This window comes from Marmota flaviventris, chromosome 6 (assembly GCF_047511675.1).
Source record: "Marmota flaviventris isolate mMarFla1 chromosome 6, mMarFla1.hap1, whole genome shotgun sequence".
Taxonomy (NCBI): Eukaryota; Metazoa; Chordata; class Mammalia; order Rodentia; family Sciuridae; genus Marmota; species Marmota flaviventris.
Genome location: NC_092503.1, coordinates 58,049,422 through 58,063,207, shown reverse-complemented (window position 1 = coordinate 58,063,207; position 13,786 = coordinate 58,049,422). Strand labels below are relative to the sequence as shown.

Here is a 13,786-nt window from a genome sequence, read left to right as displayed (position 1 = left end):
ACTTATTATTTGCAAATAATTAAATCATCCCTAGTTCTTCATTCATACGGTGAACCAAAAAGCAAAAACAAAACAAATAAACTGAACTACCACTACTACAATCAACAAAACTTAGTACACTAACTAATTAAGCAGGAAAGCAGTTTCCTTTTTAAAGAGAAATTAATATTACCCTGGATGAGACTGAAATAAGGACCCCACTCATCCACAAACAGGGCTTTTCTAAATTTAGGCCACAGCTGAAAGATTTGAGGCCTCTGCTGTTTAAGGAAGGGCAGTTGCTATAAACAGTGACATGACACTTTTACTGAAAATGGCTTAGAATTATAATCACCATCCAAGTTTGAGCCTACAGTTACTCCTCATGAGCAAAACAGTAAACCTGCTATAGAAGCTGAATAAGAACTTTTTATGTCACAAACTATTTAGCTTTACATTAGAAAAAGAACTCCAAAATAGAAAGAACAGGTGGTCACATAAATTACTTCAAACCAAAGAAAAAAGAAAAGTGATAAAACCTGGAAAACGGACACAGTGGATAGAGATGAGGCCTAAGGCAAGAATGATACAGGCTGATCATGTAGATGAACACTGGGCCTAAACTCTCACAATCCTATTTTCAAATACTGGCAATGTGCAAAAAAATTTAAAGGCAAACTTTGAATAATCCAAAATAATAACAATACAATGGATCTGTATGAAAAGATAGATACAAAAATCCTAAAAGTTAAGAGTTTTCAATAAGGAATAGAAAGAAAAAGAATATAAGCCACTAGGGGTCTTTCTTTACTTTTCTTTTTCCTACCACCTTTCCTTTTTTCACAACACATACACTAAACCTAAATTCAAACCATGAGGTAACTTTACATAAGAAATTGTCTCTTTGAAGATCTATTTAAAAAATCACTCCTGAATCACAAACAAGAATACCATAAAAAATAACTTTAATTTATAATTGTGGCAGCAGCCACAGACAAAAAAGATTAAAATAAAGTTTAAATTTTAAAATAAAATATTGCAGTCTGGTTTTCTAGCTAATTGGTACAGAGTGGTTGGCTAACATCCATCTCCAGCATTGCAAAAATATAAATAAAAATAAACTATTGCATACCATATCTGTGATGCTTTCAATATTCATAAATAATAAATATATTAGATAGGATACAAAACACCATACATATAAATTGTTACTGAAAAATAAGTGAATTACTAAAGAAAATAGTAGCAGGTTCCTCGGCACTTTGAAAATAATGCTTCATTTCATGTTATTGAATGACTGCCACATTTACCTCTATAGATAACAATAAGACAATCATAGATGAGTTACAAACATTTAAAATTATATTTCTACACTATAATACAGAATTCCAAATTTATTGAACAAATTTTTTAAATTTTAAGATGTACTGAAGTAAAGTAGAAATGTGACAGGAAATTGATACTAACAGTTCATTAATAAGGGGTACTGCCTTGAAATTCTTTGTTAGTCTATTTCAATTCAATAATGTTAAATGTCACAACCCAAAAGATATTAAAGTTTAATTTTTCAATCTTTCTTGGCTTCCAAATTTTCCAAATACAATTCTATGAAACCATTAACAGTTACAGCTTACTATTTCACACTCAAAAAAGGGCACATCAGATTCAAAATAACCTAAACTGTCTTCCTCATGCTTGCTTACTCACTATAATAATAAAAACAACTTTCTCCTTCAAATACTCCAAAGTTCCAAAGGCTCTAGATGAAAATCTCTGAAAACACTGAAAGAATGGTTAGTACTGAGATTAACTTAAAGGACTTCTAATATAAATCAGAAAACTAATAACAGCATGTTAAACAATTTCACCTACTAAAAACACATGGCCTATAAACCCACTCATTCTTAATGGAAAACCTATTAGTTAATCCTAACAATAAAGTGACATGTTAGAGTACCTAGTTACTGAAATGGAAAGTAGAGATCAATTGCTACCTTACACAAAATGTGGTAAAGTTAAAATAGTATTCCCAGTCTAATGTTGTGCAACTCAACTGCAATAAAGATTTTTAATCTGTATTACCCCACAAAGCAGGAGACCTTATAGGCATGATGGCAATGTACAATGTCTACTTTCAGCCAGACTGGTGGGAAGGCAGATCATTTTGCTATCTCCCCAAAATGCCATGTTTTATTCATAAAATTGGATAGAAAGAGACTAATAAATTTCTTAAAAGTCAACACTTGTTAATTGTTTTTTAATTACCTGAGTTTTGGAATAAAAACATTTTACCAAAATGCAAATTAAAAATTTAAAGAGAAAATAAGTGGTCAAAGAGGCAAAAGCACTTATTCATGATGCAGAAAACACCTTTAAAAATAAAATGAAGGGCTGGGGATATAGCTCAGTTGGTAGAGTGCTTGCCTCACATGCACAAAGCCCTGGGTTCAATCCCCAGCACCACAAAAAAAAAAAAAAAAAAAAAATGAAGATACTAACAAAATAAACTGGAAGAAAACAACTTTATAGACAGATAGCGAGATAGCTGGATATATATATATATATATATATATATCAATCACAGATACATGACAAAACACAAAGTTTGAATTCCATAAAAAGGAAAAAGAATGATATCTTCTTTTACCCTAAGTGTACTGACTGCCTAAATAGAAAATTGACATTTAAATCAAGCATGAAATACCTGTAGAGAGACTACTTAACATACACTTAAAAAAATTAAAAAAAAAAAAAATACACTTAATTTCTGATATCAATTAGCAAGTAAGTGACAGATTTAAATTTTAAAAACAATGAAAATCAGACAATACTGAATATAATCTATACTGAATTTAGATAACAGTGACCATATCTATAACTGATTTGATTTTCTACTTATCATTTTAGATGAACAGAAAGGATGAGCTGAAAGTAAAATCAAGGGTAGAATCAGTCCTAATAGTGAGCTATGCCAGAATGCATGAAGAACAATTAAATATGATATGAATGAGCAGCAAAACTCACTTTAAACAGCACTAAAAGAATAAATCAATAATTTAGACTGAGATTTAAAATGACAGCAAGTTGTCAATCCTAACTAGTGTTAGAGGTGATATACGAAAAGTCAGTTTGAATTAAAAGATGATGCATAATTTTCTTCATCGAAAAGGTAGCACGATGGAGGAAGGCCTATAAATGTACATACATGTATACAACTGAAAACTTTATTTCCAGCACTGATTTTCTCTTATACCTATTCTAATACTTAAAAATACACAAGTGTCAAAATGTTTGCAAAACATTTATTTTTAAGTATCTACCAGTTTTTCCATGTTACAAAAAAAAGAATCATTTAACAGAGACTACCAATTTAGCTTCAAATTTTATAGATAGCAGAGTTGTTAATTTAGTTTTCAAGGAAGTAGCACATAAAAACATTGCTTTTTGGATGTAATGGTGCTCAATGGCAGAGCACTTGCCTAGTACTGTGTGGCACTCGGTTCGATGTCTAGCAACACATAAAAATAAACAAATAAAATAAAGACGTGCTATCCATCTACAACTATAAAAATAAAAATAAATATAAGTTCATGAATGCCAAAAGAAAACTTTATACCATGAAAATCTCTGAAGAAAAATTACCTTTTGAAAAACAACATTAGTGGGCAGGGGGTGTGACTCAGAAGCAGAGTACTTGCCCAGCATGCACAGGGCCCTGGGTTTAATAAACAACACCACAAAAAAATATATGTAATAATAATAATAACCATTAAAATATATTAACTTAAATGCAATCCCACAATGCTGAGTGCAGTGGTACATGCCTGCAATTCCAATTACCTGGGAGGCTGTGGCAGAAGGATCACAAGTTCAAGGCTTGCCTGGGGAACTTAGCAAGAACCTGTCTCAAAATAAAAAATAAAAAAGGCTGGGGATATAGCTAAGTGGTAGAGCACCCCTCCAGTATCACCAAAAAATAAAATATATACAGTACTACAAACAAGCATTAATAGCAATAAAGTAATATCTATCTATCTACCTGTGTGTGTGTGTATTATTTTTTATTTTTTTTTACTTCAAAAAATTACAATTTAACATGGGTAACAATGCTGCCTTTGGTTTTATATGGAATCATTCTTCCAAGGATCAATCTTCCACTCATTTGTACCTGTATTAAAAAACGTTGCAGAAGCAATACAAAATATTTTAAGAAAATTTCTCAATGATTCTTTCCTGAGGTAATCCCTGGAATTAACTGTTAGTACACCTAGTAAATAAAAGCAACCTTACTTCTTTTTTCTAAGGGGGGTACAACAGATTGAACCTAGAGGCACTTTACCACTAAGCTATATCCCTAGTCCATTTTTTTTACTTTTTGAGACAGGGTCTCACTAAGTTGTTTAGGGCCTCACTAAGTTGCTGAGGTTGGTCTCAAACTTGATATTCTCCTTCCTCAGCCTCCCGAGTTGCTAGGATTATAGGTGTGCACCACCACACCCAGCAAGTAACTTTACTTCTAAAAGCACATACAGAGACACACACACAACATACATACACACAATAATAAAATTTAATAAAACTAGATATTTTCTTTCTAATAAGAATTTTTTAAATGGTAGTTGCCTATTACATTAAAAACATTCAATAAAATTAAATTTAAACATTAACTATCTCTATGCTTACAATAAAACACTAATTAAATAAAAATTTTATATGTAAGAAAATATAGAAAGCTCACCAGTTAAACTTTATGTTGATTAGAGAGAACTGAAAGAAAAAAGGTGTGCCTAATTTAAAAAATGGTAGAGGTGGGCTGGGGATGTGGCTTAGTAGAGAACTTGCTTAGCAGGTGCAAGGCCCAAGACCACAAATAAAAACAAAAAACAAGTGGTACAGATATGAACCAAAATTACACCCTGTTTGTGAGGTGTCTGATTAATGAAGGCATGCTTTGTCAAATTCATCTTTTACATATGTCTGCCTAACAATAACATATTCTTGTCTGACCTTGAACACCTGGCTTCTTGGAGTTTTGTTCCCATTGTAACCCATATCGATTCCATTACTGGGGGAGGAAGGGCCAATTCGAAAGACATGACAAAATATCCTCACAATCCTTAAAAGGCTCTTCATTTGAGCATCATAATTGCTAGATAGGCTGAAAAAATTAAAACATGAACAGATTAGATGGAGCAAACAAACTATATCTTCAACAGTTTCATTTCACTGACCTTTAGCTTCATAATAAAACTGGGGTAAAATTCTCTTTTTATCATGATAGGAAACAAAATGGTTTAACAGCAAAGTATCGAATATACATTATTTGAATAGCTTATTAATAGAATGGTAATTTTAAAGTACCCAGAATATAACCAAGATCAAGGTGTAAATGTGGGAGGGGGGGAATACTCCTCTAGAACAATTGGTATCTTGATACACCAACTTCAAGGTAATTTTCAATTCTCCCTTCCAAAAGTACATTTTTAAGTTGAACTATTTAGAACTCTGAAAACATTTCACAAAGAACCAACTCTATAAATATTATGTTGTAAAAGTATACAGCTGCACAAAAGCAGACCAACCCATTGCTCAAATGTTTAAACTAAGAAGCTGAAACTCTATCTAGTCTATCCATAACTTCATAGCCCTCCCTGTCCAACAAGAGTAACCAATTATTGGCATACAGAATATTCACAAATTGAATAATCTTAAAGTTACCAACTAATTGCATTAGGGTTGTTCTCTATGTAATGGGTTGTACTATGACTCCACATAAACATAAGAAATAAACCCCAATGTGGAAAAGAAAAAAAATTCAACTAACATTAAATCATACAAAATATAAACTTTCTTAAACACATCGAAAAGCCCTTCAGAACCCCAAAGTACCTTGGGATTAGTCATAATCACAAATACCAATCATTCCTCTTCCACAGAGAAGCTGAAGAATTTCAGTTAAATTCATACTTAATTTAATAATATATCTATAAATAATTCTGGGGGTCTAGGGAATATTTTATTTTGAAATCTCTAATATCAATTATTTTGTATTATAACTGTTGCACAAACAGAGTAAGGAGTTTCATGAATTTTCAGGCAGAATGGCATAATTGTGTTTGTAATGAATCTAATTATCAAAAGTCCTCTGCATATTTTACCCAATTCATGGTAACATTTCTAGTATACCTTTAACATTTAAAAAAATAATAATAAGGATTAATAATTTGGGAATTGAAAATGTCTATTCATTAAAGTATTTACTACCACTTTCTAATAAAATGGAACAAAATCCAAACTAAACGGCAAATTGAATATAAGGAGACATCATGTCTGTTTTATTCACAACCACCTAATAGAATGTCTGGTGTCTGGCAGCAGGCATTCAAAAATACACATTAGACGCATGGATGAACAATAAAGGAAACTCCAAAAGGTTAGTTGCTAAGGCCACACAGTTAGTAAATGGTGTGTCTTTAGTTAGTTGCTAAGGCCACACTGTTAGTAATGGTGTGGATTTAAACTTGAGTCTGGCAGGCTCCAAGGACCATGCTTTTAATTAGCATATCTGAATCTTAGAAAGGCTTCATCAACAACGTGTAATACTGGGAATGACTAAAATAAGAGAGGCACATTATGGGAACCTGGAATTCAATAATTCTTATAGATAAGATTCTAAAAGTAGTTGCAAATAGAATAATTTTTTAAACTAGCAAATTGTATATTGAGTAGAACTGCTGAAGAAACTTTGAACAGTTTAAAGAATGCAAGAAAGTGATCTTGGCACCAAGAAAAAATAAAGGGTCTTAGAGTAAAGAAAATGACTCTCATCTGAAGTATATGAAAAGTTGAGGGGAAAATGAAACAAAGGACTAAAATCATGAATTTGACAATGTAGATGAATTATAGAACCTGCATGTTGTTGGGAGGAAAAAAGTTCAGTAGCAACTAAAAAGGTAGGAGACAATCATGACCTATCAATATAGAGATGATTAGTGAAAAAATAATAATAATAATAATCCAAAGGGGAAAGCATCTAAATTAAAAGAGGGTCAAATTTATAAATTAATATGTAATAACAGAGAATTATATAGCTCAAGGGCATTTCTTAATAGCTACTTACTCCTAATTAGGGTGACTAACCACAAAAGAATGTAGCTGTGGGAAAATGCCATATATATAAAATGAAGTAATATAAAAGCATTAACTCCATGGACTTAGTGATGAGCCACTAAAATCACAAAAACTTCTGGAAAGAATAAAGAAACGAGGGGGAGAAATGAATTACAGTAGATGGGGTAGAGAGAGAAGATGGGAGGAGAGGGGAGGGGAGGGGGGATAGTAGAGGATAGGAAAGGCAGCAGAATACAATAGACACTAGTATGGCATTATGTAAATCAGTGGATGTGTAACCGATGTGATTCTGCAATCTGTATACGGGGTAAAAATGGGAGTTCATAACCCACTTGAATCAAAGTGTGAAATACGATGTCAAGAACTATGTAATGTTTTGAACAACCAACAATAAAAATTTTTAAAAATTTTTAAAATAAAAAAATTTAAAAATAAGATAAAATAAAATAAAAATGTTGGGTCCACCGAAAACTAAAAAAAAATAAATAAATATTAAAAAATCCAAAAAAAAAAAAAGAATAAAGAAACGAAATGAGACAGGGTAGGGAGAAAACTTCATGCTGAATCTCAAAAGTATTTTGAAAAGTTGAAGAAAAGCCTATACTCACTTTTATAAATTAGTGAGCAAGATTCCTGAACTACTTTTGGGATTCTTCTTCATGTGTATTTACTTACATAACTAGTCTAAGTAATACTTTCAAAAAATTCCAAACACATATGACAAAACTCATTCAAGTATGCTTCAGTTTCTTTAAGATCAAAGTTTCTTTAGGTGATTATCTTGGTCCTTTTAAATAAAATAATGATACATCAGCAAATTTTCATAATATCTTACCACTGAAAAAAGGCACCTAACAGAATAACTATTCAGGTAAAAACTGCTACCTATTGAAATGCTGAAACACTTACCTAAGCAGCTTGTGACCATTTGTTGTAGCAACTTCAGCAAGGCTTGTTAGAATCTTTAGGTACTGGCTTTCACTTTGCTGAGACAAATGCTCCAGAACTTGCCGTAGCTAAATATTTATAAGTAAAAAATTGAGATTAAATAAACTATTAAATTTTGTCAAAAAATTAAGTACTTATTAATTTAATAAACACCTTAAAGCCAATCAGCTAAAATAGAAACCTTTATACTTTGCTTTGTATAAATTTAAAAGTTAATATGATACATGATAACATAAAATTTTGTTGAAAATTACACAGTAAACAACAATTTAAAAAAAAGAGAATAAAAATCACCTAGTGTATCTTTGGAAATTTAACTCCAGACTTCTCAAATTTCAGAAAATTTTAAATTCCATAATTTTTCTAAGATTATAGCTACTATAAATAATAGCACTCAGGGATGGGGATGTAGCCAAGCAGCAGAAAGATTTGGAGTTAATCTCCAGCATAGCAAAAAGAAAACCAAAAATAAAAAAAACAGTGCTTGGTAAACTAGTGATTACAAATCATAACATGACATTCCTCCTCAGATTCGTTTCCTCTTTCCCAGGGAATAGTTATCCTAAGGGAAGATCAAAGATCCACAGAACAGAAGAGTTAGAAGGCCAAATATTAGCCCAAAGTTTGTTAATTATTACATATGTTTCTTGGTATCTCTGGGGACTAACACCTGAATTCCCAAGGATATCAAAATCTGCAGATACTCAAGTTCTTTATATAAAATGGCATAGTATTTGCATATAACCTATGAACCTTTTTCCACATATTTTAAATCATTTCTAGATCACTTTTCATACCAAATGCAATAAAAATGCTATGCAAATAGTTCTTGTACTATATGGTTTAACAAACAACAAGAAAAAAAATTGTAATGTTCAGTACATATGCAATTTTTAAAAATGTTTTTGACCCCTGATTGGTTGAATCCATGCATGGAGAACCCATGGACATGAAGGAATAAAAGGAATTCATACTTATTCTATAGTGCAGATAAGCATATTCAAATTATTAAAATATTTGTATTAATAAATAAAATTACTAAGCACATTTGGAAAGTTTCACATATATAAGCCTGAATAAAGCTTGTTCATTTCCAAGTTACTAGCACAATTATATTACCATGTTTTCTCGGAGGTCTTCATTCTGTGTCATTTGAATAATAGTCTGAAAAAGCCTAGGATGATACTGAATTAATACTTCACAAGTCTCTCCATATCCACCCTAAAAACAAGACTTAAAATTACTCAACTTCAAAAATAAAGTTTTTCTTAACAGTCATTTATACTTCACAGTATAAAAATCTTTGCACTCACCCACTCATTTATGAAAAAATGATTTTACTATTCTCAGTTTCTATCTTAAATTGGCTCAAAATATATATTGAAAACATACCTGTACACATAAATCCAGAGGGGTTACTCCATTTTTATCTGGCAAATATTTGGCTCCTCGTAATAGAAGAATCTGTGCTGTATCTCTCTGACCATGACTATATAGAAATAGAACCAAATTAAAAATAAAATATTTTTTTATTTTTAATAAATTTACTTAAATAGCCAATTTATCATATTTTACTAATTTGATATATTTGCTTTACATACACAAACAGACATAAACATCTTGGAAGATCAAGTTTTTATCTTTGAAAATCATTTGTAAGTCTAAAAATAAAATATTTTAATAGCCTCTTCAACAAATGGTGCTGGGAAAACTGGAAACCCATATGTAACAAAATAAAATTAAACCTCCCTCTCTCACCATACACAAAACTCAACTCAAAGTAGATCAAGGACCTAGGAATTAAACCAGAGACCTTGTGCCTAATAGAAGAAAAAGTAGGCCCAAATCTCCATTATGTTGATTAGGCCCAAACTTCCTTAATAAGACTCCTATAGTGCAACAATTAAAACCAAGAATCAATAAATGGGATGGATTCAAACTAAAAAGCTTTTTCTCAGCAAAAGAAACAATCAGTGAAGTCAACAGAGCACTTACAGAATGGAAGCCAATCTTTACCAATAGCATATCAGATAGAACACTAATATAAAGCACTCAAAACCCTTAACATCAAAAAAAAAAAAAACAAATAACCCAATCAATAAATGGGCCAAGAAACTGAACAGACACTTCTCACAAGAGGATATACAATCAATCAACAAATACATGAGAAAATGTTCAATATCTCTAGTGAATAGAGAAATGCAAATCAAAACTACTCTAAGATTTCATCTCAAGCCAGTCAGAAAGGCAGCTATAAAGAATACAAACAACAATAAGTGTTAGTGAGGAGTGGGGAAAAAGGCACACTCATATATTGCTAGTGGGAGTGCAAAATGGTGCAGCCAATATGGAAAGCAGTATGGAGATTCTTTGGAAAACTTGGAATGGAACCACCATTTGACCCAGCTATCCCACTCCTCGGTCTATACCCATAGGACTTAAACAACAGCATACTACAGGGACACAGCCACATCAATGTTTATAGCAGCACAATTCACAATAGCTAAATTGTGGAACCAACCTAGATGCCCTTCAGTAGATGAATGTATAGGGAAACTTTGATATATATATACACAATGGAATGTTATTCAGCATTAAAAGAGAATAAAATCATGGCATTTGCAGGTAAATGGATGGAGTTAGAGAATATACTGCTAAGTGAAGTTAGCCAATCCCAAAAAACCAAATGTTTTCTTTGATATGAGGATGCTGACTCATAATGGTGATGGGGGCGGGGGTGGGGTGGGGGGTGGGCATGGAAGGAATGGAGGAAAATTAGATAGGACAAAGGGGAGGGAGGGGAAAAGTGAGGGCATGGGGGTAGAAAAGATGGTGGAATGAGTTAGACATCATTACCCCAAGTACATGTATGAAGACACAAAAAGTGTGAAAATACTTTGTGTACAACAGTGACTTGAAAAATTGTGCTCTATATGTGTAATAAGAAATAAAATGCATTCTGCCGTCAAATGTAACAAATTAGAAAAAATAATTTAATAAAAAAAGAAAAGTAAAAAATCTGGATTCCATAACAAAAATAAAATCTTTTAAAGTCTTTCTCTATGAATTATGGATGGTTAATATGAATCCTACAATAACTCATAACATTTTGAGATATGTAACTATTTATCAAACTCTGATCATTCATTTTCCTTCCATTCACTTCCTAATCCCTTTCTCAAGTCTATCCTGACCTCCTTTCTACCACAAACACCCAAATTTTTAGACTACTTACTCCAAAAGAATTTAAATATTAAAAATAAGGCCCTGGGTTCAATCCTCAGCACCACATACAAATAAATAAATAAAATAAAGATATTGTATCCAACTATGATTACAAAAAAATCAATATTTTTTTTAAAAAACACATTTCATAGCACTTTCTTTGTTAAAAAAAAAAAAAGAAAAAGAAAAGAGCATCAAAATAAGAACTTAAGGGAAGAACACAAGTGAGAATTACAAGGAAAAAATATCTATTTCAACCTTTATCAACCCACTCAGTTTGGCTATTCAATCTAGTCTAGAATAAACAACTCTCCTATCCACATGCCTTTCTCTGATAGCTCTCCTTGTACTACTACTCTTTCAGTTAGAACCATTATACTCTGGAGGTAGCAATCACTAGACCCTAGGTCTTTTTATTCAATGAGTTCCTCTGACTCAAAATAAAGTCAACAAAAATAAATACATTTACAATTCAGAGACATTAAAATATAAGGCTGATTTTAACAAATGTTCAAAGAAGTTCCACAATTTAAAAAGACCATCTAATACAAAAACTTTACTTTGAAAGTGAGAAAAGCAACTAAACTTAGCAAAATGGATTTTTTTTTAACATTGATTCAGATAATTTTCACTTCCTTGAAGAGGAAATAGAAGTGATCTCTCAAACACTTTCATTCTTCTAACTTCAGACTTTGTGAATTTGAGAACTTGGATAGAATATATAATTGTACAAATAGAAGCAATATTTTTTGGAATAGCCTGAAACAAAATGACCGTATTTTCAAAGGGGATGTTCCAAATCTAAGTTTATAATTCTGAGTCTAAGGTCTACTGGCTATTTACAGAGTTTGATAACTAAAAGGAGTTGCCTGGCAGGAACTATGAATCCATGCTCTGAATTTTATCCCTTTATAACTATTACAAAGCTCTAAAACTCAATACATGTCTCACTAATTTACTGTATCTATACATCTCAACAAAATCTTACTTTTCCTAACAGAATGAAAGTTATCTGAAGATACAGAAAATACTTGAAAATCTAAATATCACAAGTACAATTAAAAGTCTGCCTGTAAATGTTTTTTGGTTTTACTTCTCAACACGGACTTGTATAACTTTCTTTGTTCAAAGCTATCTGATGTTTGCTAGTTTAGAACCTAAGCATGTACAAGGCCCTTGGTGAATTCTAAGTACCAAAAAAACGAAAAAACCCTTAATGATATAGGGGGATATAGTAGTAGCAGAATGTACTTCTAAAAACATCTTTTTATCACATTCCAACATTTAGACTATGGGAATATCTCAGTTCTGTATTACCATACTTATATTTACTATTATAAATGTCACTGTTTCATATAAAATATTTTTCAAGCATGAAATTACAGTGACTCAATTCCTTCAAAAACATCTTCCAAAATGAAATTAAACCTCTATCTCTCACCATAAACAAAACTCAACTCAGAATGGATCAAGGACCAAGGAATTAGACCAGAGACCCTGCACCAACTAGAAGAAAAAGTAGACCCAAATCTTCATCATGTCGGGTTAATCCCTGACTTCCTTTACAAGACTCTTAAAGCACAAGAAATAAAATCAAGAATCAATAAGTGGGATGGATTCAAACTAAAAAGCTTCTTCTCAGCAAAGGAAACAATCATTGAGGTAAAGAGAGAGCCTACATTATGGGAGAAAATTTTTACCACAAGCACATCAGATACAGTACTAATCTCCAGGATACATAAAGAACTCAAAAGACTTAATACCAAAAAAATAAACAACCCAATCAATAAAAGGGCTAAGGAACTGAACAGAAGAAGATATTCAGGCGATTAACAAATATATGAAAAAGTGTTCAACATCTTTAGTAATTACAGAAATGCAAATGAAAACTAAGATTTCATCTCACCCCAATCAGAATGGCAGTTATCAAGAATACAAGCAATAATAAGTGCTGGAGAGGATGTGAGGAAAAAGGTACACTCATATATGGCTGGTGGGACTGCAAATTGGTACAACCGCTTTGAAAAGCAGTGTGGAGATTCCTCAGAAAACTTGGAATGGAACCACCATTTGACCCAGATATCCCACTCCATGGTCTATACCCAAAGGACTTAAAATCAGCATACTATAGTAACATAGCCACACCAATATTTATACCAGCTGAATTCACAATACTAAACTGTGGAACCAACCTACATGCCATTCAGTAGATGAATGGATAAAGAAAACGTGGTATATATACACAATGGAATATTACTCATCAATAAAAGAGAATAAGGCATTTGCAGGTAAATGGATGGAGCTGGAGAATATAATGCTAAGTGAAGATAACTACTACAGTACTCTAGTCAAGACGTAACAGTTTCAATGAGTTTAAGAGTGGAAAAGTTTCAAAACAAATTCTGAATGTAGAATTTACAGAACTTACTAAATAAGTTCCAAGCTGAGGGTTCAGAGAGAAATTAAAAAAATAATGATCTGGTCTCTGGCTTAAAGAACTGGA

General features: G+C 31.9%; 1 protein-coding gene across 3 annotated transcripts in view; it reads right to left on the bottom strand.

Annotated features, from left to right (window-relative positions):
• Nucleotides 1–13,786, bottom strand: part of Hace1 (HECT domain and ankyrin repeat containing E3 ubiquitin protein ligase 1) — an 88,023-nt gene that overhangs the window by 35,996 nt on the left and 38,241 nt on the right. For all 3 annotated transcript variants that reach the window (XM_071613177.1, XM_071613178.1, XM_027928315.2), the window contains exons 8-11: nucleotides 9,451–9,547; nucleotides 9,178–9,279; nucleotides 8,020–8,126; nucleotides 4,987–5,137 (exon numbers count right to left, since the gene is read on the bottom strand). In XM_071613177.1, coding sequence (XP_071469278.1) covers nucleotides 4,987–5,137; nucleotides 8,020–8,126; nucleotides 9,178–9,279; nucleotides 9,451–9,547 — 457 coding nt within the window. The remainder of the gene's footprint in view (nucleotides 1–4,986; nucleotides 5,138–8,019; nucleotides 8,127–9,177; nucleotides 9,280–9,450; nucleotides 9,548–13,786) is intronic.